The sequence below is a fragment of the Cnephaeus nilssonii genome, assembly GCF_951640355.1.
Source record: "Cnephaeus nilssonii genome assembly, chromosome: 16".
NCBI lineage: Eukaryota > Metazoa > Chordata > Mammalia > Chiroptera > Vespertilionidae > Cnephaeus > Cnephaeus nilssonii.
The window spans coordinates 44,281,807-44,304,689 of record NC_137087.1 but is presented as its reverse complement, the minus strand read 5'-3'; the positions used below and the strand labels follow the sequence as shown (position 1 = coordinate 44,304,689).

Here is a 22,883-nt window from a genome sequence, read left to right as displayed (position 1 = left end):
ACTCTACCCAACGTAATACATGAGCAGCTGGAATTTAAATCCAGGTCTCATTCTGAAGTCAGGGCCTTTTCCATTCTCACATGTTATTTTTAAAACCATTTATAATAAGACAAATACAACATTTGAAACTATAAAATAATTTGAGTTCATATCATGCCACAAAACTCAAAAACCATAAAGGAAAAGGCTGACAGCTTGATCAATTCACAGGCAAAATAATCAAACAAAGAACTAGTAAAAATACTTGAAAAGATACAAATATGCAAATTAACATACCAACGTACTTTTAAAAAGATGTTCAGTATCACCAGTAATCAAAGAAATACAAAGAAAAACAAGATGTCATTAGTTGACTTCAAGATCAGTGAAGACTGAAAATATTGATAATACTCAGTGTTCAAAAGTGTACTAGGAAAGAGGTAGTATGCCCAGTGTGAGTGTACTTTGGGAAAATTAAAAAAATAATTTGGTAATTTATGCAAAGCTATTGTCTTTATAATTATTTTTTTTCAATCCTCACCAGAGGATGCTTATATTGATATTTTAGAGGGCCAGAAACACTGATGTGAGAAACATCGATTGGTTGCCTCCTATATGCGCATTAACCAGGAATTGAACCCATAACCTAAGTATGTGCCCTGACAAGGTATCAAACCTATACGGGACCATGCTCCAACTAACTGGGCCACCCAGCCACGGCTGTCCTTGCACTTGGACCTAGTCGGCCTTTTTACACAGGAATTTATATGCAGAGGCATGTAATTAATAAAATTTCATAAGATAATTCTTTGGAAATAAAAGCATAAGTTTAAAATCCCCCTTTCTCTCTGTCTCTAAAATTAATGAAAACATATTTAAAAAACAAAACAAAAACCCATGTGAATTCCCTCTGAAAACAGTAAAAAAAAAAACCAAGTAAACTGTCTTTCTGGTCTACTACATTTAGATCACAAAGATGTAAAACATTTTCACAATTAAATTTACAAAATATTAATTAGGACTATAGCATTAAAATGAATTCTGAGCCTGGCAAGCGTGGCTCAGTGGTTGGGTGTCGACCTATGAACCTGGAGGTCACAATTCGATTCCCGGATGGGGCACATGCCTGGGTTGTGAGCTCGACCCCCCTGGGAGCTTGTGGGAGAGGCAGCCGATTGATAATTCTAATAATTGATGTTTCTATCTCTCTCTCCCGCTCTCTTAAATAAAAATAATAATTAAAAAAAGACATGTAAAATGAATTCTGACATTTATTTTAAAAAACTTGTAAATTGGTCTCTCCATCATGAAAAATGAATTTGGAATTGGAAAGGAGAAATGAGACACAGAAAAGGTTCTTAAAAATAATTATTAGTTTGGTTTTCAAAGAATAAATATGAAGAATATAAAAAACTGCTTACACAAAGATATGCTTGTATGCAATCATTAGGGTTTTAAAAAGGCCATAATGATGGGCACACATCAAGATGAAAATTAACATAAGCTAAATGCAAAGTCTTACTCCTAAGTTTAAGAAAATATGTATTACATAATTAGAGAATAGAGGCCTGTCATGAGAGCAAATCAAATTCTGAACTGTAATAAATAGAAATATGTGGGTAGAGTAGATAAGTAAAAAGCTTCCTAGAAACTGCTGGTAAGAAGGACCTTATCTGAAGCATAGGTCCATTTATACATGGGGAGGGGGAAAATATACTTTATGAGTGACACTGACAAGCTAAAGGTCTATCAGAAAAACCATCAGTAAAGAGACTTGAAATTTAGTAACTGTAGAATGGTTAGTGTGGGGAGAGAGGACAGTCCTGATAGTTATTTAAAAATAACTTAAGGGCTTTGCTGGGTAGATCAGTTGGTTAGTGTCGTCCCTATACGCCAAGGTTGCCAGTTGGATCCCCAGTCAGGGCACATGTGAGAATCAACCAATGAATGCATAAATAAGTGGAACAACAAATCAATGTTTCTCTTTCTCTCTCCAAAAATCAATAAATAAAAATAAATGAAGTACTGTAATGACAGATGAGGCAAATTCTGGGAAGCTGTAGAAAAGATACTTAGTACCACTAGATAAAAACTGTAGGAAGACAACTTTTTATTTAATTAGGACTGTTAAAGAATTACTGGGGTCCAAGTAGTCAGTTACTGGAAACAAATGCTTCTGCCCCATAGTCTGCCCCACCTGTTCTTCTCTTTGTCTAGAATGCTCTTCTCTCACGTAGTGACAAGGCTCATTTCACCACCTTCTTCAAGTCTTTACTCAGATCTCACCTTATCAGTAAGGCCTTACTGATACCATATACACTGAGTGGCCAGATTATGATCTCTGACACATAATAATCTGGCCACTCAGTGTATGTGTGTGTGTGTGTGTGTGTGTGTGTACACACACACACACACACACACACACACACACACACACACACGGCCCAGTGCATACAATTCGTGCACGTGGGTGGGGTTCCCTCAGCCCAGCCTGCACCCTCTCCAATCTGGAACCCCTTGAGGGATGTCTGACTGCCCGTTTAGGCCCAATCCCAATGGGCAGTCAGATATCCCTCTCACAATACAGGACTACTGGCTCCCAACTGCTCGCCTGCCTGCCTTCCTGATTACCCCTAACCGCTTCTGCCTGCCAGCCTGATTGATGCCTAACTGCTCCTCTGCCAGCCTATTTGCCTCTAACTGCTCTCCCTGCAGGCCTGGGTCCCCCCCAATTGCCCTTCCCTGCAGGCCCGGTCACCCCAAACTTCCCTCCTCTGCCGGCCTGGTCACCCCTAACTGCCCTCCCCTGCAGGCTTGATTGCCCCCAACTGCCCTCCCTTGCAGGCCTGGTCCCTCCCAACTGCCCTCCCCTGCTGGCCTGATCACCCCTAACTGCCCTCCCTTGCAGGTCTGGTCCCTCCCAACTGCCTTCCCCTGCTGGCCATTTTGTGGCAGCCATCTTGTGTCCACATGGGGGCAGGATCTTTGACCACATAGGGGCAGCCATCTTGTATGTTGGAGTGATAAGTCAATTTGCATATTACTCTTTTATTAGATAGGATAGAGACCTGGTGCACAGGTGGGGGCCAGATGGTTTGCCCTGAAGGGTGTCCTGGATCAGGGTGGGGGTTCCTTTGGGGTGTGGGGCGGCCTGAGCGAGGGGCCTGTGGTTGTTTTCAGGCTGGCCATGCCCCCCGGCCACCCAAGCGGAAGCCCTGGTATCTGGGATTTTTTATCTTCTATAATTGAAACTTTGTAGCCTTGAGTGGAGGCCTGAGCCCACCAGAGTGTGTGGAAAGTTTGGCTTCCTCCATTGCCTGGGAAACCCAAGCCTCCTGCTTGCTCTGTGGCCACAGGCATCTTGGTTGGGGTTAATTTGCATACTTGCTCCTAATTGGCTGGTGGGCATAGCGGTATGATGGTTAATTTGCATATTACTCTTTCATTAGATAGGATACATATACACACACACACACACACACACACACACACACACACATATATATATATATATATATATATATATATATATATATATATATATATATATATATGTATGAGCCCAGTGCATGAATTCGTGCATGGGTGGGGTCTGGCCAACCTGGCCAGGGGGAGGGGATATGGGTGGTTGGCCGGCCTGCCTGCTGGTCGAACTCCTGGTCGAGGGGACAATTTGCATATTAGCCTTTTATTATATAGGATATACAGTGAGTGGCCAGATTATTATGCGTTCAGAGATCATAATAACTGGCCACTCAGTGTATATAACATACATAGAAAAATCAAACTTTCTTTAGCCTACTTTTTCTTCATAGTACTTATCATTTGATATACCTACAAATGTGCACACACTCATTTATTGTCTGTCTCCTCTATACTAGAATGTGGGTTTCATAAGATCAGAAACACCTTTTTCATTGTTGTTCTCTCTTTACTATCTGGAAGAGCTGGCACACAAAATTGCCAGCTTTATGAAAAAATGAATAAAAGCCTGTACTGGAGTATCTAGTTCTTGCCAAATATAAGATTCTTTGAAATACTATCTTAAAGCCCAGACTAGAAACTCCATGTTTGTCCCACTTCTCACTTCACATATCATAAAGTTCTCTGATACCACTAAATATTTATAAAGTTACCATATAGATAATACAAAAATTAAGATAATTATTTGAGGTGGATTTAAGAGTTAGATATGAATGAGGAGAAACATTCCATTTGATTTACATTAAAAAGAAATGAATGGGGAAAGATTAGTCAAGTCAAATCCTAAAAATGTATGCAGGCACCCCTATAAAAATGGGGGCAAATACCCCCAGGTTTGTAAGCATTAGATCTTTCTGAAACTAAATATAACAGTGATTTAGCAATGTATGTCCCAGGTACAACATTTTTGACTATCCTACACACTACCTGCATTAGTATTTTCTTTATAATCTTTTTATATTGATTCTTTTTTTTAAATATGTATTTTCTTTATTTTTACAGAGAGGAAGGGAGAAGAATAGAGAGTTAGAAACATCGATGAGAGAGAAACATCGATCAGCTGCCTCCTGCACACCCCCTACTGGGAATGTGCCCGCAACCAAGTACATGCCTTTGACCAGAATAGAACCTGGAACCCTTCAGTCCGCAGGCTGATGCTCTATCCACTGAGCCAAACTGGTTAGAGCTATATTGATTCTTTGGCCTCATTCTAATCCACTGAAATTATGGATTTGATGTGCTATATTAGTTTTTTCTCTAGTAATCATATATAATAAAAGGTTAATATGCAAATAGACCAAACAGCGGAACAACCGGAACCACCAAACAACTGATCGCTATGATGTGCGCTGACCACCAGGGGGCGTGTACGGAACATGGCAGGCGTTGGCCGTGGCAGGATGGTGGAGGTGAGCAGGGGCGCCAGACCAAGGCCAGTCACTGTCATCAGGGCGAGCCTCTGGTGGTTAGTGAAAATTCTTTGTTCCCGCATGCCGCAGTCCTACCCAGCGCTTGCACCCGCTGCCAGTGCCTGGTGCCAGTCCTGATCACTTGGCGCCATCAGCATGTGGGAATGGCAGCTGCCAGCCCTGATTACCCCTGAGGGCTTCTCCTCCTCCCCCTGCTCCTGAGGGGCGACTGGGGCACTGATGGCACTGTTCCTGCTTGCACCTGCTGCTGGAGCTGGCCCCAATCACTTCATGCCACCGTCAGCGGGTGCGAGCGGGGCCTGTCAATACGTGGGAGCTGTGGTGGCGGGAGTGGGGCTGCCAGCAGACAGGGGACCAAGGACTGTGGTAGGAGGGACCGGGAGGGGTCACAGAGGATGGGCCGAGACCCAACCCTGTGCTCACTGCAGCCTCTCGGCCCATAGTTCCTTTCAAGGTGCACGAATTTGTGCACTGGGCCTCTAGTGTTCAAATAAGATTATATTTTAAAAGTTTGCTTTTGACTAGGAAATACAGTTGGAAGCAATACCCCTCAAACATTTTTCTTACCCGAAACAGCCACTTTAACACAGGTACAGGACACTGGACATAGTGATAAGCAGAGGTAAGAAAGCCTTGTGTCGTCAAAAAAATCTGATCGGTTTTTCCTGATCTGAAAAAAATAAAGTAGACTCAATATGACTGGTGACAAGAAACTTCTATCACCATATCTGACATAATCAGGGAAATGAGCAAGCAAACCATCCTTAAGTCCATTCTTGGGTGGATTCCACTCCAATGGATAGATTACTTATAAAAGATATTCAATTGATGGCCTAAAACTGATCCAATCTGTTGGCTTGGCTCTAGATTTATTTATTGGATAAATCTACATTAGCTGGCAGTGTTTATCAACAGGAACAGCCTATCAAGTCTCAGGACATCATCTGCTTTTGCAAGCTTGGGTTTGTACTTTCATAAAACTCAGCACCAGAATTAATGTGATCTCTCTGGATCTGAGATATCATGCACTGAGAGAAATTAGCTTTGTGGTAATTCGAGAGAAAAGCATGGTGATAGAGACTGCTATTTGCCTATCCCAATATCTATCCTTGCCTTTCCTCTTGGTATCCAAACCCTGATTTTTAGCTGGGCACACTGGCTGCCTGAAATAAAAATCATTCCCAGCTTTCCCTATAGGTAGATATGGCCATGTTGACTAAGCTCTACCCAACTAACCATAAGTAGAAATGTTGTGTGGGATTTCTGAAAAATTGAATGCAAAGGCTGGAGCTCCAGGAACACCTAAAGAAACCAATTGCAAAGGATGGTGAAGAAGAAAGATTATATGGTGAAACACCAGCTCTGGACTTCCTATCTTTGAATTCTTTCACATAAAAAAAAAAATTCTTATTTAAGCCCCTGTTAATGTTTCAAATATAATTCTTTATTGTTGAAAATATTACTTATGTCCTCATTTTTCCCCCCACTGACCCCCTCCAGCCCCTCCCCTACCTCCAGCCCCAGGCCCTCACTGAGCCCTTGTCTGTGCCCATGAAGCCCCTATTATTTTAATAGTCACTGTTATTATATACTAACTATAGGCCCGATGCACGAAATTCATGTAAGGGTAGGCCTTCGAAGCCCCAGCCGCCTTGGCTGCCTCTGAGCCCTCATGGCTCCACTCCCCTCCCACTGGTCATTCTGCTGTCCGGTCTAATTAGCATATTAGCTCTTTATTATATAGGAGGATCTTATCCTAACTAATAAAGGCATGTGATGTGCCAAACGACTATATTATACTGCATCCTATCCTCCTATATAATAAAAGCATAATATCCAAATTGACCGAACAGTGGAATGACCGGTGAGTGGGGGGGGTGGGGGGGGTGTCCCCCCGCGGGGCTGGCAAGCAGGTGGCGCCAGGCCAGCCAAGGCACGTGCCAGCAGGCAGATGGAGGGGGCGACGGGCTGGCACCATCACCTGATTGCCTGCCTGATGAGGGAAGCCATGGGTGGTGGCACCAGTGAGGTGATACAGGGCGGGGCCGGCTGCTCGCTGTCCTCAGGCCCGCTGGGGTTGGGGTTGCCTCCCACAGAGGGAGGCTACTGGCAGTGGTGGCACAATGGGGGGCGGGGCCAGCCATTCGTCGCCTGCACAGTCCTGATCGGCCCTCCAATCACCTCCTGCAGAGGGAGGACATGGGGAGTGGACCTAAGCCGTCAGTGGGACATCCCCTGAGGGCTCCTTGTCAGCGATAGGGCACAGGCTGGGCTGAGGGACCCCTTCCCCTTCAGTGCACAAATTTTCGTGCACCAGGCCTTTAGTAATTAAATAATAAAACACAAAGGGCAATAGTAATAAGGAAGAGAATTAAGAAACTGGATAGGTCATTAACAGAAATTAACCTTTTAGAAGGTTACATTAATCAGAATCTTAGAGTAATTTTTATATGTGAAAAAGTAAAATGTTTGTTTTTCTACTTACTTAAGAATAAGCTTTTCTGCAGCACTTTGTCCAATAAAACCAGAGTCTCTTAAATCCAAGGTATACTGATTGAAAATTTTTCCGGAATTGAGTAAATTAAATATTTCTTCACCTGGATGATGATCAGGAATAGCATCAATTGTAATTGAAAATTTCTTTAGAAATTCCCTGAAATTAAAAAAAGTTACTGATTAACAAACAGTTATATTGCATTTAAATTTATATTTAAAAGTTGAGTGTAAAGCAAACTTTTCTTAGGACCAATGTAATCCTAGATTAGAAGACTAGCATGAAAACAGGTGTTTTGCTCCTCACACTTTTTGCTAGTTATTAGTCCAAAGCCACTAAATGTGTGTGAAAAGAAACAATAAACAGGAGAAAAGACAAATGATGTAACGTGGCCTTAACATTTGCCTTTCAAATCCATCACAGATGGATTAGAAACCCATCAGAGATTATCCACCAAGTAAATAACCATCAACTGCCCATTTATTTCATAAAGACAAAACTTAAAAATGTATAAACTTAACAGGGTATATATTATGAAAAAACGGTATACCTGTGCTCTTCTAAGAGGCCATCCTCATCATCTGTACTGTCTTGATCTCCAATTCTGATTGGGGATTTAATGCCTCGGCCCTGCCTAATATCTTCCTGTAGTTGCTTCTGTAGTTCATCTAGCCTGAGAATTGAAAGAATGTTATAATAAATGGTTTGCCCTAAAAATAAAAACACACTTTAGTAAAACTCTTATTAAGTACTAGAGGCCTTGGTGCATGGATTCATGCACTGGTGGGGTCCCTTGGCCTGGCCTGCAGGGATTGGGCAAAACTGGCTCTCCGACATCCCGAGGGGTCCTGGATTACGAGAGGGTGGTTCTCGGGTGACACACCCTGGGATGGGGCTCCCTTCATTCTGGTTCTGGGTGTGTCACCTGAGAACCGCAGCTGCTAATTCACCGCAGCTCCGCAGCTCCTGCGTTGAGCGTCTGTCCCCTGGTGGTCATTGCATGTCATAGCTACCAGCCAGTCGCTTAGGCTTTTATATATAGAGATAGATATATAGTTATAAGACAAACTTTGTTTACACTATGGATTAAATCATGTCTCCCAAATAATTCATGATGTTTAATATAGTATATATTATTTTCATTACATACACATACACAAAAAATCAATTTTAGGTTTTAGGCTTTTATCTAGCTACAATATGGTACTAGAATAGTATTCCATCACATAAAAGACTTGAATGTTACTTTAAAGCGAGGACTTCAAGAATGATGTCCAAATCATTTCGAGAAAGAGAAGGAAAAATGGCAAAGAATAATTCGATGTTTAATCTCTAATGCTCATTTGTCTTCCAGTAGACCAACAACCTGATATTGTTAACTAGGCTTTCTAGCAGCAGTAGTCATTATTATTGGCATCGTCATTATCATCATCACCATCATCATATCACCTAATTCTTACCAAGCACTTGCTATGTGACAGGCACTATACTAACTTTATGTATTGACTTTTTTTAACCCTCACAACAACCCCATGTGGTAGTTCATGATTACCCATTTTATACATGAGGAAACAGACATTATAAAAGCTAACTTAATCAAGTTGACAACGTGAGGAGCTGGAATTCAAAGTCAGAGTCTAGCACTAAAGTCCTTCCTTGCTTATATTACTCACCAAGACTATTTTAACGAGGTCCTTGTTCCCAGCTCCAGCCCCATAGTAGATGAGTTTAATATAACAGTAAATAACCAGTAAATGTACTACTCTATTACCACAGGAAACAGTCAATCATCAGATCAAACTAGCATCTCTAAGTTTGGTATGAGCAATGTTCAATTTAAATAAGCAACATCAGATTTGACATCACAAATAATATGAATTCGTGAAACATTTAAATAATTATATAAAAACAATTCCTCTAATTATACTCAGAAAGGGGAACACTTCTGACCTAGTAAGTAACTGCAATTCCTATATCTAGATACTTAATTATCAGGTTTGAGACACATATATAACATCTTCAAGCCAGTTAAGCTTTTAGTGAAGTTCTCTGAGCTCATTTCAAGGATATACTTTGAACTAATAAGGAACATATTTACCCTCTCTCATTAGCAAAAGTAGTTTGCAATTAGTCACATAAATTTCACTGGGGTTATTATTACCCTCAAACTTTTTTATTTCTTTGTGTTTGCATATTGGAGGTGTCAGTCATAACTAAACTTCTTCCTTACAAGAGTTGCTTGGTATATAAATAACAGGTCTGATTATACTGGTGTCAAAACTTGGACTAGGCAGGCATAAACATTTAAAAAAATTTTACCTATGCTAACAACAAAAACAATCTGATTTTTAAAAAAATGAGTACAGGATCTTAATAGACATTTCTCCAAAGAAGGTACAAAAATGCCAATGAGGACATGAAAAGATGCTCAACCTCATTAGCAAAATGCAAATAAAAACCACAATGAGATAACCACTTCATACTCCTTAGGTTGGCTCTTATAAAAAGAAAACCACAAACAGAAAACACCAAGGCTTGGTAAAGATATACAGAAACTGGAACCCTTGTGCATTGCTGGTGGAAATGTAAAATGGTATATAGCCACTATGTAAAACAGTTCTTCAAAAAATTATGCATATAATTACCATATGATCCAGCAATTGCACTTCTGGGTATATACCCCAAATTGAAAGTGGATACTTGAAGAGACATTTGTATATCCATGTTCATGGCAGTAATATTTATAAGTCAAAAAATAGAAGTGACCTCAGTGCCCATTGATGAATGAACAAAATATGTATCTATATACAATAGATTCAGCCTTACAAAGGAAGGACATTTTGACACATGCTACATGGATAAACCCTGAAGATATGCTAACGGAAATAAGCCAGTCATGAAAGGACAAATGCTTATAATCCTACTTATATGAGGTATATAGTCAATTTCATAGAGACAGAAAGTAGAACAATAGTTATACCAGGGGATGGGAGTTATTGGTTAATGGATATAGAATTTCAATTAGGGATATGAAAAAAAAGTTCTAGGGCTAGATGGTGGTGATGGTTGCATGACAATATAAATGTACTTGATGAACTGTACATTTTAAAGTGATTGAAATAGTAAATTTTGTTATATATATTTTATCATAATAAAAATACACAAAAATTCTAATGGTTTTAAAAAAAAGTTTTTATTGATTTCAGAGAGAGGAAGGAGGGAGAGATAGAAACATCAATTGGCTGCCTCCTGCATGCCCCCTCCTGGGGATCGAATGCAAAACCTGGGCAAGTGCCTTGACGGGGAATAGAACAAGCAATCTCCTGGTGCACGGGCTGACACTCAACCAATTGAGCCACACCAGCTGGGCTCTACTAATGCTTTTGATCAAGAATTTCAGCTATCTGTTAGGTACCAGTTGTGGTAAGCAGAAAGAAATTTATGTTAATGGAGTATACCATAAAAAGCTGGAGCCTCTGATCCACACTATAAACAAGAATACCTTATTTCTGAAACAGCATGTTAAATTTAGCAAGGTAGTCATGATGCTAACTAACCTTTGTGTGTCTTCCATTTCCTTCACTAGACGCTCTAGAGTATTTGTATAAGTTCCACTATGAACATGTTCCTAAAACAAGAAGAAATTTTAGGAATACTTTATAACATATCTTAGTAGAAGAACTGGGATGTTTTAAGTTATTCAGAGTACTAAAGAATATTCTCTCTTCCAATAACCTGGGCCAGGAGAATACCTTTCTTAAAAGAGAATTTTCATCATCATGCTTTAAATCTAGTATTTTGTACTACAGGCAATTTGATTTTTCCATCTACTAGGAAAGGCACTACTTATAGAAAACTCTGCTAGCCTTAGGAACTGACTGCAAACACCCAAAGGCTCCATGGCTACCCTAACTTTATTTTTAAATCCTATTTTAGTGGAATCAAACTGTTAATTTTTAGGTGTTACCATGAACATTAACACCTTCCCCACCAAATTTTACAGACATATTAGAATTTAATTCAGCTTATTCCCAAGATAGAATGAAGCACTTTATAAATAAAATTGCACACCACAATTAACAACATTCTACACTCTACCTTCATTTACAGCAGTGGTCTCCAAAGCAGGGGGTGTGCAAGGTGATCCATTGGGGTGCAGGAAGAAAATAATAGAACTTCTATTTACATGGAACTTCTATAGAAACTCCAGTAGAACTTAGTCTATAGTAACTTCTATATAAAGTCTATAGGAAAATACTTTTTCTTCTTCCTTTAAATTTTTTTTGCATATTCGTTAGAAAGTACATAGTATAGTGATACATGTATTAACCTATAAGTATACATATACATTGGGGTGCATGCTCAAAAATTGTTTTACTAATAGAAGTGTGTGTGATCAAATAAGTTTGGAGACCACTGATTTACAGTAATAAAACTAAAGATATGGGAAACCCATTAACCAAACCAAAACTCTATCAGTTTCAGAGCAATTATGACTCATAACAAATACTGGATTTTAAAAAAGTTCTAACATGCTATCCCTCTTTCATAATCAATCCATCTTTCCCTCTTCAAGTAAAGATAAATGTTATAGAACAACTTACTGTATAGTCTGATGACTGAGATCCAAGCCCCTTGGAAAGAGCAGGAGGCTTTCCAGTAGATGTAGGAGTCTGATTGAAGTTCAAAGCCATTATTTCTTCCAGGGATTTTAATGTTTCCTCTTCCTCATCACTGTCTAGGTTGTAACCTAAACTTTCTTCATCACTATCAAAACCACCCCTTAGTTTTCTTTTCAGTGCATTGCTACCTGCATTAGAATTTCCTGAACTCTCTTTATCTGAAGGGGCTTTATCTGAAAGTGCTGGGGTACATGGCACAACTTCCAAAGCAGCCGGGGGAGACTTTGTAGGAGTGCCATATTCTGAATGCAAAGATCCCCCTGAAGTTTTCCCTGAAGGTACATTAGAATCAGCCTTATTAGTCTTTGCTTTGTGTTCCTTGTGTTTGGAGGACTCTGTAGAATGCCCAGAACATTCTTTAGATGAAGAACGTTCTTTATCTTTTTTAGAATTTAATGGTACCCGAGAGGAACCAGCACTCGGATCATGGGAAAGTAAAGGTAAAAGTTTTGTCTCCTTTGATGCCACGGAGCTAGCCGTTTTATTTTTCTGAAGGTTGCTAGCTTTTTTAACTGTAGACTTTTCCTGAGGTAAAGATAAGTGGGGTTTCTGCATCTTAGTCTCTTTGGTACTTGCCACACGGACTTGGTCACTATTCCTTGAAGAATGGTGGCCAGAATTTGAAGGTGCCAAGCCTGCAGTGGAGCGGTCAGCTTCTTCATTCGGTTCCTTGGCTATATCTTCCAAGCGCAATACATCACCAGGTGTCTTCAGTGCAATGTGTTTTATAAATTTCTCTTTCTTATGTGGTCCATCAGGACGCTTCTCAAGGAAGGACTCTTTTGCTTTTGGCATTATAGATTCTCTTGTGCTTTTCAGATCTGAGTCCAGAGAGTTCCTTTTTCTTTTGTCAGGGAATTTATTCTGCTTAGAGCCTGCTAAAATTTAATTTTTGCCAGATTAGTGAAAACATATTTTCCTATCTTAGTAAAGTTTACTCAATGTATAGAACAACCTGTCAAATGTTTACATTCTAAAAGTTTAGGCTGAGATTATTCACCACATAAGAATGAAGAAAAAGAGTTAATACTATCATTTCTTTTTAACTGATAAACACTGGTCAGTTCAAGAAATATAAAGCTGATGACAAATGCTTATTTTCATTCCAAAACTATAAAAAGTTTACTACCTAAGTAGGATTAAAGGTGTGACTCTCCAAAACATAAAAAACTGTGTATTTGTATCAAGGAAAGGGTCAATAAAATATGTATTTTAAAAAAAATGTGGTTTAATTAATTCACTCTTAAAATTCATCATTCAGAGACTAGCCAGTATGGCTCAGTGAATAGAGTATTGTCCCACAGACTGAAGGGTCCGCGGATTGATTCTTGTCAAGGGCACGTACCTAGGTTGCAGGCTCGATCCTCGGCCCGGTTGGGGTGCATGTGGGAGGCAACCAATCAATGTGTCTTTCTCACATCGTTGTTTCTCTCTCTGTCTCTCCCCCTCTGTCTAAAATTCAATGGAAAAATATCCTCCAGTAAAGATTAACAACAAAAAATTATCATTCATCAAAAATTCACTACTTATATAATCAGTATTCTCAAAAATCAAACTTCCCTAAATCAAGTTTCTTTCTGCACATGGACAGATTCCCCATGTCCCCAAATCCTCAACAAATTAAAAAGAAACAAATAAAAACCTCGAGTTAAGCAATTATTTGTATACCTTGATCAATATATAATCTGGAAAAATTCATCTTATAAAAATAAAATCAATTAAAGAAATGCTTCATTTTTCTACAGATATCTCCTATTACCTGAAGAAATCATTCATGCCCACTAAGTTTTCTGAGGTTAAATGTCCTATAAAAAAGAATAGGGGTCCCTTATAGTGCAGAATAAGAAATCAAATAACTAAGAAAAAGGGAACACTTGAGACAGATGTATATTGATTACCTTAAGTTTGAAGGTTATAAGAAAGATAGCTACAGACCTGCCAGTTTGAGTTTTGTTCCATTTTCCTAGAGAAGTCAGACATTTATTATAGCTAGTAATGAGAAGAAATTCCTGCTTTGTTCATGAACTGAAAACTTATCCAGGAGAAGAGAAAAAGTATTTGTGGGAAAAGTTTAGGAAAAATTAGCTTACTTAGATCTTTAATATCTAGAATTAGAGGAGGGTGAATTGGTACTATAGGTAGGCTCCCTTTTTGCAAGATCTCTAGGGCAATAGATTTATTGCAAAATTTTCATGGTTCTTTTGTTTTAAATAAAAATAGATATTTTTATTGATTTCAAAGAGGAAGGGAGAGATGGAAACATCAGTGATGAGAGGTAATCACTGATTGGTTGCCTCCTACACGCCCTGAGGATGGAGCCCAAAACCCGGGCATATACCCTGAGAATCAAACCATGACCTCCGGGTTCAAAGGTCGACACTCAACCACTGAGCCAGACCAGTCAAGTTCATGATTCTTTATGCACCCCTTGTATAATCTTCATACTGAATGTTTTACAATATTTCAAATATGTATCTATAAATAATAAAAGCGTAATATGCTAATTAGACCGTACAGCCAAACGACCTTCCAGACATCCTTCTGGATGAAGCCGGGGCTGCAAGGGCAGAGGCAAGCCGTTGTGGCTGCAAGGGCTGAGCCCCTGCATGAATTTCGTGCATTGGGCCTCTAACAAGTATATAAAATACTCAGATAAGACAGCGATTGAGTCTGTAAAGAAAAAAGGGAAAAATCCAAATGCTCGATAAGGAATTAGATATTAATAAATTATGGAATAAACTATCAATGGATTAAGCTGGACCTCAGAATTCAGCCAAAGGATGCGGCTCTGGAAGACCAAAGAGCCAAATGCCTACGCTGCCAACATTTCTGAAACCCTTGAACTTGTGTGTGATTATGCATAGCACCATCACAACTGTGTAATAGTAGTAATATGAACAAGACATAACATTTAGATTATTAATCTCTATTCAGATAAAGATAAGCACTCTTCATGTTATTTAGAGTTTGAAAGAAAAATCCCCTAATATCTTTTATATTCTGTTGACAGTCAACTTAAGTATAAATGTATATTTATTAAGAGTATAATACCACAATTGTGAGGATTATGAAAAACATTCAAACATATTAGAAATAAAAATATAAGTGAAGGCAACATCTTAAGTCTGCCTCTGAAAATAGGCAGTGTTCAAAAACATCAGTATGTGGTATTATATAAATAAAACTACAGTCACCACTGAGGAAATCTATAAATCCATGAACTGAAGATAATTTTTATCTTAGTCATTATCAGAGGGGAAAAAAGGCTGACTAATTTGGTGGCATAAACATCATTAGCAGTCTCTTATACTGGCAGAACTAGCCTAAAAATATTTTGTTCTTCCATTCACCTCAGTGCAAAGAGATCATTTATTTATTATTACAAACACTGAATGCAGGAGTAATCCCATACCTAAGAAATTATTGTTCTTGTACTATTAATGTCAAAATTCACTAAAATTAAATCACCAAAATCAACATTATAAAAATTAAATAAATTTTAAAAATCATATGAAACTTCAATCTTATTCCTGATGGTAGAAGCTCATTAATAATGGTAAAGTATGATTTTAGCCTTGGCTGAAGATTAATTTTTTTTTTTGAAGATTAATTTTAACACTTGAGATCACTTGGTCAAAATGCAGTGCACCTCTAGAATATATAAAAAAGTTTTACACAAAACCTGAAGAATGATAAGTCAGAACTGTCTCTATACCTCCATTTTTTTAAGTTTCTAAAAGTAACCATCTTATACAGATATGAGGCTCAAACAAATTAAAAGAATATAGAACAGAGTATGGCACACAGTAAGTGCTCAATAAATGTTTGCTATTATCATTAAGAGTATGGAACTTTGTCAAGTCTATTTTTCAAAGTTTGTAGTCATATCAAATTATTAACAGTTGTTATTTCTGGGGCCTTTCATTTTTTGTTATAAATTTCGGCACTCTTTAAATTTTATACTGTTCTATTTTAAAAAAGAGAAAGATATTTTAAGAATGCTGAATTAACAGCAGCTATTTGCTATTATGTATTTTGTCAACCAATAGATATTAAAAGTACAAACTAGTATCATGTAGGTGCCCTTGAAATTTGATACTAAAAAGGGATCTTTGTATTTGAAATACAGGACACACTATTGTGGATCATCATAACAGTTTCAACCTTATACAAAGCATCTTTAATACACCAAGACTTCAGATAGTCCACAATTCCAGGAATATAAGATTATGCTTCTTAATTGTAGCCAAGGATTCAGAAGAAGAACAATGAATACAAATATGAGAAACTCACTGTTAGGAACTATTGAAGAATGTGGAGAAGAGTGAAGACAAATCACTGGTTACTTATTCTAAATTCTAGGACTATTCCTTTTGAATATAATATTACTAAACCCTAAACTAATGTGACACTCAATTCACCTCTAGGAAGAAACTGCATACTTAAACAGATTTGCTTTAAGAAACAGTGCCATTAAAATGCAAATTTATTTTAAAATTCATAAATTTAATTTTGATTCTACCTGAAGCAGAGTCCCAGGAATCAGAAGATGATCTTTTTCTTGAGAGATGTCCATTTTCCTATTAGCAAAATGAGATAAAATTCATTAGGAGTTGGGGGAAGTAAAGAATGTGAATTTTTATTTATAACATTTAAACGCAGATTTCTAGACTGAATAAAGCAAAAATGTGTATTTGGAGGTTAAATTCAAGCTTCTATAATAAAATATTTTAAATTCTTAAGCTTTATCATAAAAATAAAGGGCATTTATGTCATAAAAATATAAAAAATGCCACAAAATAAAGTCAGTTTTTGTAACACAAATTTAGAAATTTACATTCATACTTCAGGATTAAGATTTTATTAGAGCAGTGTACTATTATTTTGATAAAGAAATAGTAGGCTTAATATCTGCCAATCAAATGGATACAATTCACTTTTCAATACTTTTAAGAACTGATGTAATACCACTGAAATCTTATAAAAATGGACCAAATGTTACTAATCTCTATTGATCATTAGCAAATCTCACTGGTAAAGGCACCAAACTCCTTGCAAACCCTAGAGTTATATATTTTCTTGCAACCATCTCCATTCACTCCCAAAACTTCATAGTTTGGTTTATTTTTGGTCTATCTGGTGTACAAATTTCATAGCAACATTTCATCATAGCACTTAACTGTTACCTAATCTTCCTGTATTTGCTCTGTATGTAGAGAAGCTCTCTGAAATAGATGTATTTAACAACTTGACTTCCCAGGGATGAGGGTCATCTTTTGTGCTGATCTAAGTTTGGTCTAGTCTCAAAAGATAAATCTGATGAGGTTAAGATGTGAAGGGGGATGGATGGAGGTGGAAGAGGGCATAGAGGGGATAAATGGTGATGGAAAAACTAAATTAAATGAAAAATTAAAAAAAAAAATTTATTTGGATAGTTTTCTAAGCTTTCTAAGACTCATACTAAATAAGATCTACACTAATAAGAGAAAGATGCAAATTGACCCTACCTTTTGCAATGCCCACCAGCCAATCAGGAATGAGTATGCAAATTAACCCAACAAAGACAGCAGGTTAATTTGCATACACAGGCACCAAGCTGCAGCTTTGGGACGCAGGTGTTCCATACTGCCCCAGCCGCTCTGGGCTTCTGGGCAGTGTGGGAAGGCGGAAATGCGGCTCTGGGCCGGAGCAAAAGTGGAAAGGCGGCTCCATCCAGAGCGAAAGAAGGCCCATTCTTGCATGAATCTTCGTGCATCGGGCCTCTAGTTTACATATAATCTAAACCAGTGATTCTCAAACTTTAAAGTGCATCAAAATCATTTAGAAGGCTTGTTAATGGCAGACTGCTGAATTCTACCGCCAGTTTCTGGTTCAGTGGTTCTGGAGTGGGGCCTGAGATTTGTATTTCTAACAACTTAAAAAATTAACGGCAGGAAACATTATTTTACTGAGTTTGATCAACAGTTGGAGAAAATCTAATGAAATCAGCTTCTACTACACAATCTGTGTTATCAGTATTTCTTTAATAAGAGATACCAATATGATGTTAACAATTTTAAAATATTTTTAGGTTTAGTATCTAAATATGATAAAGCAGTAGACAAGCTAATTCAGTAATTATTTCACATACCAGGTTTGAAAGATTACTCTTTCCAGGTCTGACATCATTCTGTTTACTTTGTTCCTGCCTTGGTTGGTAATTTCTTTCTATACTAGAGGATTTTAAGGAAAGACTGTTTGCTTCTGAGAAAGAATTTTCTGAGTTGATTCTCTGTTCCATTTGCTCCCTTCTTAACTTCTTTAGTTCTCTTTCTTTGCAGTAAGAAGCCAGTGACAACTGGAACTTAGCTCCAAGTGGGCTTTCTCCTGAGTGATGCCTGGATAGGCTGCTTCTGCTGCTAAGACTTCTGGAGGTGTTCTTGAAGATGTCAGTTTCTGTCACCGTGGTCTGCTTTTTGGAATCTGCATTGGTCTTGCCTCGATCTCTATCATTCTTCTCCCTGCTATTTTCATGAGTGTACAGTGACTTCCTTCTCTCTGGAGATCGATGTTTTTTCTTTAGTGTCTTCATCTCTTTAGACAAGTGACATGAAGGAGGAACATAGACAGTCTTTGTAAGTGTCTTTGGACATTTGGTGGTTAGTGACACACAAGGCCGACATGACTCATGTACACCATGATCTTTAGGGTGCTCTTTAACACCTTTCATTAAAGCCTCTAAAATAGAGCTCTTTTCTGATGACAGCTTTTTGGGTTTAGATATTTTTGGCGAGGATAGTTTCCTTTCAAACTGCTCTGTCCCAGTGATGGATAAACCACTTTCTCCATATTTGATGTTTGATTTTTGTGGAGAATCCAACATATGTCTGTCTAAATAGCCAATTAAAACACACAAATCGCATGTTATTAAAAATATACAAACTATTTTGTATAAATATTTCAAGTATGATAATACTAATCTATCACACAAAAAAATTCACATTGCTTATTTAATGATGATACACATTTTATGGGGGGTGAGATTAAGACACAATTTAATTAACAGCCTTACTTTCATAAGCCTTCCTTTTGCTATATCATGTAAGCTCCTTATGGCTCTATGAAATAAGTTACTATATTAGAAAATCAAAACAGTATGCATTATGAAAATTGGCTAGAATAGTTTTAAAATATAGAAGCAAAAAGTTTCTTCATGATACTTAGAATTGTTTATCTTTGTAAAAAACTGCATTTTAATTTTCAATTTTTAATACTGTTTAATCAAATTAAAGTTTAGAGCAGATTTAAGAACTGAATCCATTTCCCTCTCCAAAAAAATCCCACAAAAAATGCATCAGTAGTATACATACCTGGTTTTGAAGTTGGTTTGAAGAAATCTATAATTGACTGCTTCCTGAAAATAAAAGCATAACTAATATGGAATCACATAAGCAAATACTCAAACCTCAATAATTCAGATAAGTAGAGAACACTAGCAGATTTATAGAATATAGGCTGGATTTCACTATCTAGTTTAATCAAAATCTGACAGGGGCAATAATGCTTTGCTAAGCTGATTATAAACAATTGAAAATATAATTCACCACTTCCTGTAGGAATAAATTTATAAGTACAACTGAGGTTTATATAATCTACAGTACTAAAATGAGAAGATTGGAGTATAGATCCAGAGAATTGGTAGAGTGCTTCCTAGGGCTCAAAAGCTCACTACTACATAGAGTAAAAGATCTTGAGGGGATCTGATCCTATTCTTTGATTAACTTCAGTAATTCGATTCAAAATAATGCTTAATCAATGTTTGCTAAATGAATAATGGATATTGTAAAAACTGAGTAAAACCTTAAGAGACTCATCACAAGAGTAGATGGTAGAATGGGTCGATTTGGCTGGTCTAAGGATGCAGCTGAAGAGTGTGCTGGGCAAAAGACAAAGGATCAAGTATTAACCTTATACTACTTTCTTGTACACTACAGTAAGATGCTAATCTAAGTATCAGCAGAAATTGGAATGAGTTCAAAACTACATAGCGTTTCAAAAACCTTAATTTATCTAAAAGTTCTTTTTAAAAAAAATATTTTTATTGATTTCAGAGAGGAAGGAAGAGGGAGAGAAATATCAATGATGAGAGAGAATCACTGATTGGCTGCCTCCTGCATGGCCCCTACTGGGGATCGAGTCTGCAACCCTGGCATGTGCCTTTGACTGGAATCGAACCCGGGACCCTTCAGTCCGAAGGCTGATACTCCATCCACTGAGCCAAACCAGCCAGGGCTATCTAAGAGTTCTTAAGTTATTTACAAGAATAACACATTACCTGGGGGAAATAAAACAAAGAGAAAAGAATAGCAAAACCCAAATTGTTTTCATTTTTTAAAAGAATTTCTGCACCCTACAGTGGACACAAAGTGAAATAGGACCATATTATCAGAATTCATAGTCTGATTTGTTCATGTCTTTAGAGTTGTCAGCTGCATAAAGAGGGGAATTTTATCTAGAACAAAAAAAAAATCAACCTTCTGGCAAATATGGCTAAAATGTAATTATTTTATTGAAAGAGAATAAGCAATAATCTATGAGTTTCCCTAAACATCCACTAGGAGGTTGGAATGCTCAGAGAAAACAAACAATCCAAGTCCCTTGAAGGTTAAGCTTCTTCATCTTATATACTTTACTGATCACATTACAAGAGCAATGTCCACCTTTAATGGTTTATTGAGAGCCTACAATGTTTGTTTGAGATGCTGGTAGAAAAGTTAAAGAGGTTATGAAATGAATGAGTAATGGAAGAAAGAACCTATGCATTTGTTTTCATAAAATAAATTGGACATGTCACTACATGAGAGTCAAGAAACAAATGCTAGAGGTTCTGTAAAGGGAAGAAGGATGATACCTTCAGTTATTGGTTGAGGAAAGAGAGATGGGACAAGATTAAAAAGCAGTTAATTCAAAACAAGATAATACTAAATGTTTTTCATTAATTACTAAAAGTAACACTATATCTCTTTCCTAAAATATTAGATCCCTGGCTCTTTTTTTCCGATTCTTATACTAGAGAGAAAAATGGTTTTGTAAAACACGCAGGATATTTGCAAAATAACTATGAACGTTCAAGGAATGTCTCCTTAAGTTCACATGCACAGAAATGTCTATTACTTATAACTAGTTAAAAAATTTCTAACAGCTCACAAACCCTTATCTGAAACTTTTGGGGCCAAATGTATTTTAGAATTCTGGATTTTAGAAAAGCAGGTAACTTGGATGCAGTATGTAAAGCCCCCAGTGGGGTCTGATATTGCACCCTGTAGCAGTAAACACATTAATATTTCTCCAGCAAAACTCATGAATACTTACACTTAATGGGATAAAGACCATATACAGCCTTCCATTAGTTCTAGTCAGGTTTGGCTTCCAAGTAAGATGTGGTGCCAAGCTTACTGAATACTTTTGTTTTTCATAGCTTCCTGACTTTCAGAATTAAGATAAGGGATTGTGGACCTGTTCTACAATAGCAGAAGATACATTTACTGTTAAACTTACGTACAAGCTTTTAAACTTAAAATAAAAAAGACAGTACCAAGTGTGTAGAGAATTTAAACATGTTTTATTGTCAGAGGATGTCATTTGAAGAAATTCCCCATCTTTTTACATAGCTCCCACAAAATCTTTACATAAAAACTGGCCTCTTGGACTGGAGAAAACATCACATTCCAAATGTGCATGTTCTTTTAAGTATGAATTATCGTTTATACTGAACTAAAAAGTAATTTGTGGGTTTCCCTTATCACACCTTACATAATTTCTCACCTACAATATAGAAAAAAACGGTTTACACTATTAAACCACTAGGATCAGTAGATCTGGCAAAGTACAGAAAACCACCTAGATGTGCATTAACCGGTTAGGGCCCTGGGTCCAGCTATCGTCAAGGACAAGAATCACATTCTAAGGCGGGATCTCCTTAGCCATCCCGGCGGCGGTCACTAGACCGAGGACAGCGTCCCAACTACAGAAAAGGAAACTCGAACTCCCAGAAGCCGCCGCGCGGAGGCGGGGCGGAGGTTTGCCAGGCCCCAAAACGCTGAGGCCTGAGCTCGCGGAGGATGGCGGGAACTGGAAGAGCGGCCGTCCGCAGTCCTCCCTCATACCCTTGCCCCCGCGACCCGGCCCCTTCTCAAGCCCTCTGCACTGTACCTGTCCCCAGGACTCTCTGTTCTCTTTCCCGCTGCAGCAGGAGCGGTACTACCGGGTCTCAGATGGCAGCGCGGGGGCGACGACCCCGGGGCTGGGGATGAGGGGAAACCTGGCCTAGCGAGCATGCAGCGCCTTGTCATGTCGGCGCCGCTGGCGACGGCGGCATGAGCTGTGGCTGGAGAAGTTGGGTGCGTGGTTGCCGTCTTGTTGCTGGGACTCGGGGAGGCTGTCGGAACAGAGGTGGGCGGCACCCCCTTCTCTCTTCATGGCGGTTCTCTCTTCGGAAGTGACTCTTGTGTGAGCGGGAAGGAACCAGAGGACTATCAGGGGGCGGGCCTTACTTGAAGAGTCGGGCTCTGATTGGCTGATACGGCAATCATTCCCGTAGTGGCGCAATAGAAAGCCGCAGCCTCTCAGGAGGAGGAGGGGTTTTGGAAAGGGGAGGGGAGAAGGAAAACTGCCCCGCGGTCACGTGCGCGGGGCGGGGGCGGGGCGGGGGCGGGGCGTGCTGCCCAGTCCTGCTCGCGTCAGACTGGGCGGGCGCGCGGGGGCGGGAAGACGCGGGCTGCCGTAGGCGCTGCAGCAGCAGGCGACACCAGGCTGGTCGAGAGCGAGGGGCGAGGT

General features: G+C 38.6%; 1 protein-coding gene across 3 annotated transcripts in view; it reads right to left on the bottom strand.

Annotated features, from left to right (window-relative positions):
* The window catches only part of SLF2 (SMC5-SMC6 complex localization factor 2), a 42,416-nt gene extending 19,881 nt beyond the window's left edge, over positions 1–22,535 (bottom strand). The window contains exons 1-9 of one of the 3 annotated variants that reach the window (XM_079793059.1): positions 22,260–22,535; positions 19,418–19,461; positions 18,199–18,641; positions 16,591–16,648; positions 11,991–12,946; positions 10,944–11,014; positions 7,937–8,059; positions 7,378–7,545; positions 5,460–5,562 (exon numbers count right to left, since the gene is read on the bottom strand). In XM_079793059.1, the coding sequence (XP_079649185.1) occupies positions 5,460–5,562; positions 7,378–7,545; positions 7,937–8,059; positions 10,944–11,014; positions 11,991–12,946; positions 16,591–16,648; positions 18,199–18,641; positions 19,418–19,461; positions 22,260–22,399 (2,106 nt within the window). In that variant the 5' untranslated portion in view covers positions 22,400–22,535. Of the gene's footprint in view, positions 1–5,459; positions 5,563–7,377; positions 7,546–7,936; positions 8,060–10,943; positions 11,015–11,990; positions 12,947–16,590; positions 16,649–18,198; positions 18,939–19,417; positions 19,462–22,259 lie in introns of all 3 variants that reach the window. The other 2 variants (XM_079793058.1, XM_079793057.1) reach the window with 2 other exon arrangements.
* Positions 22,536–22,883: the final 348 nt, after the last annotated feature.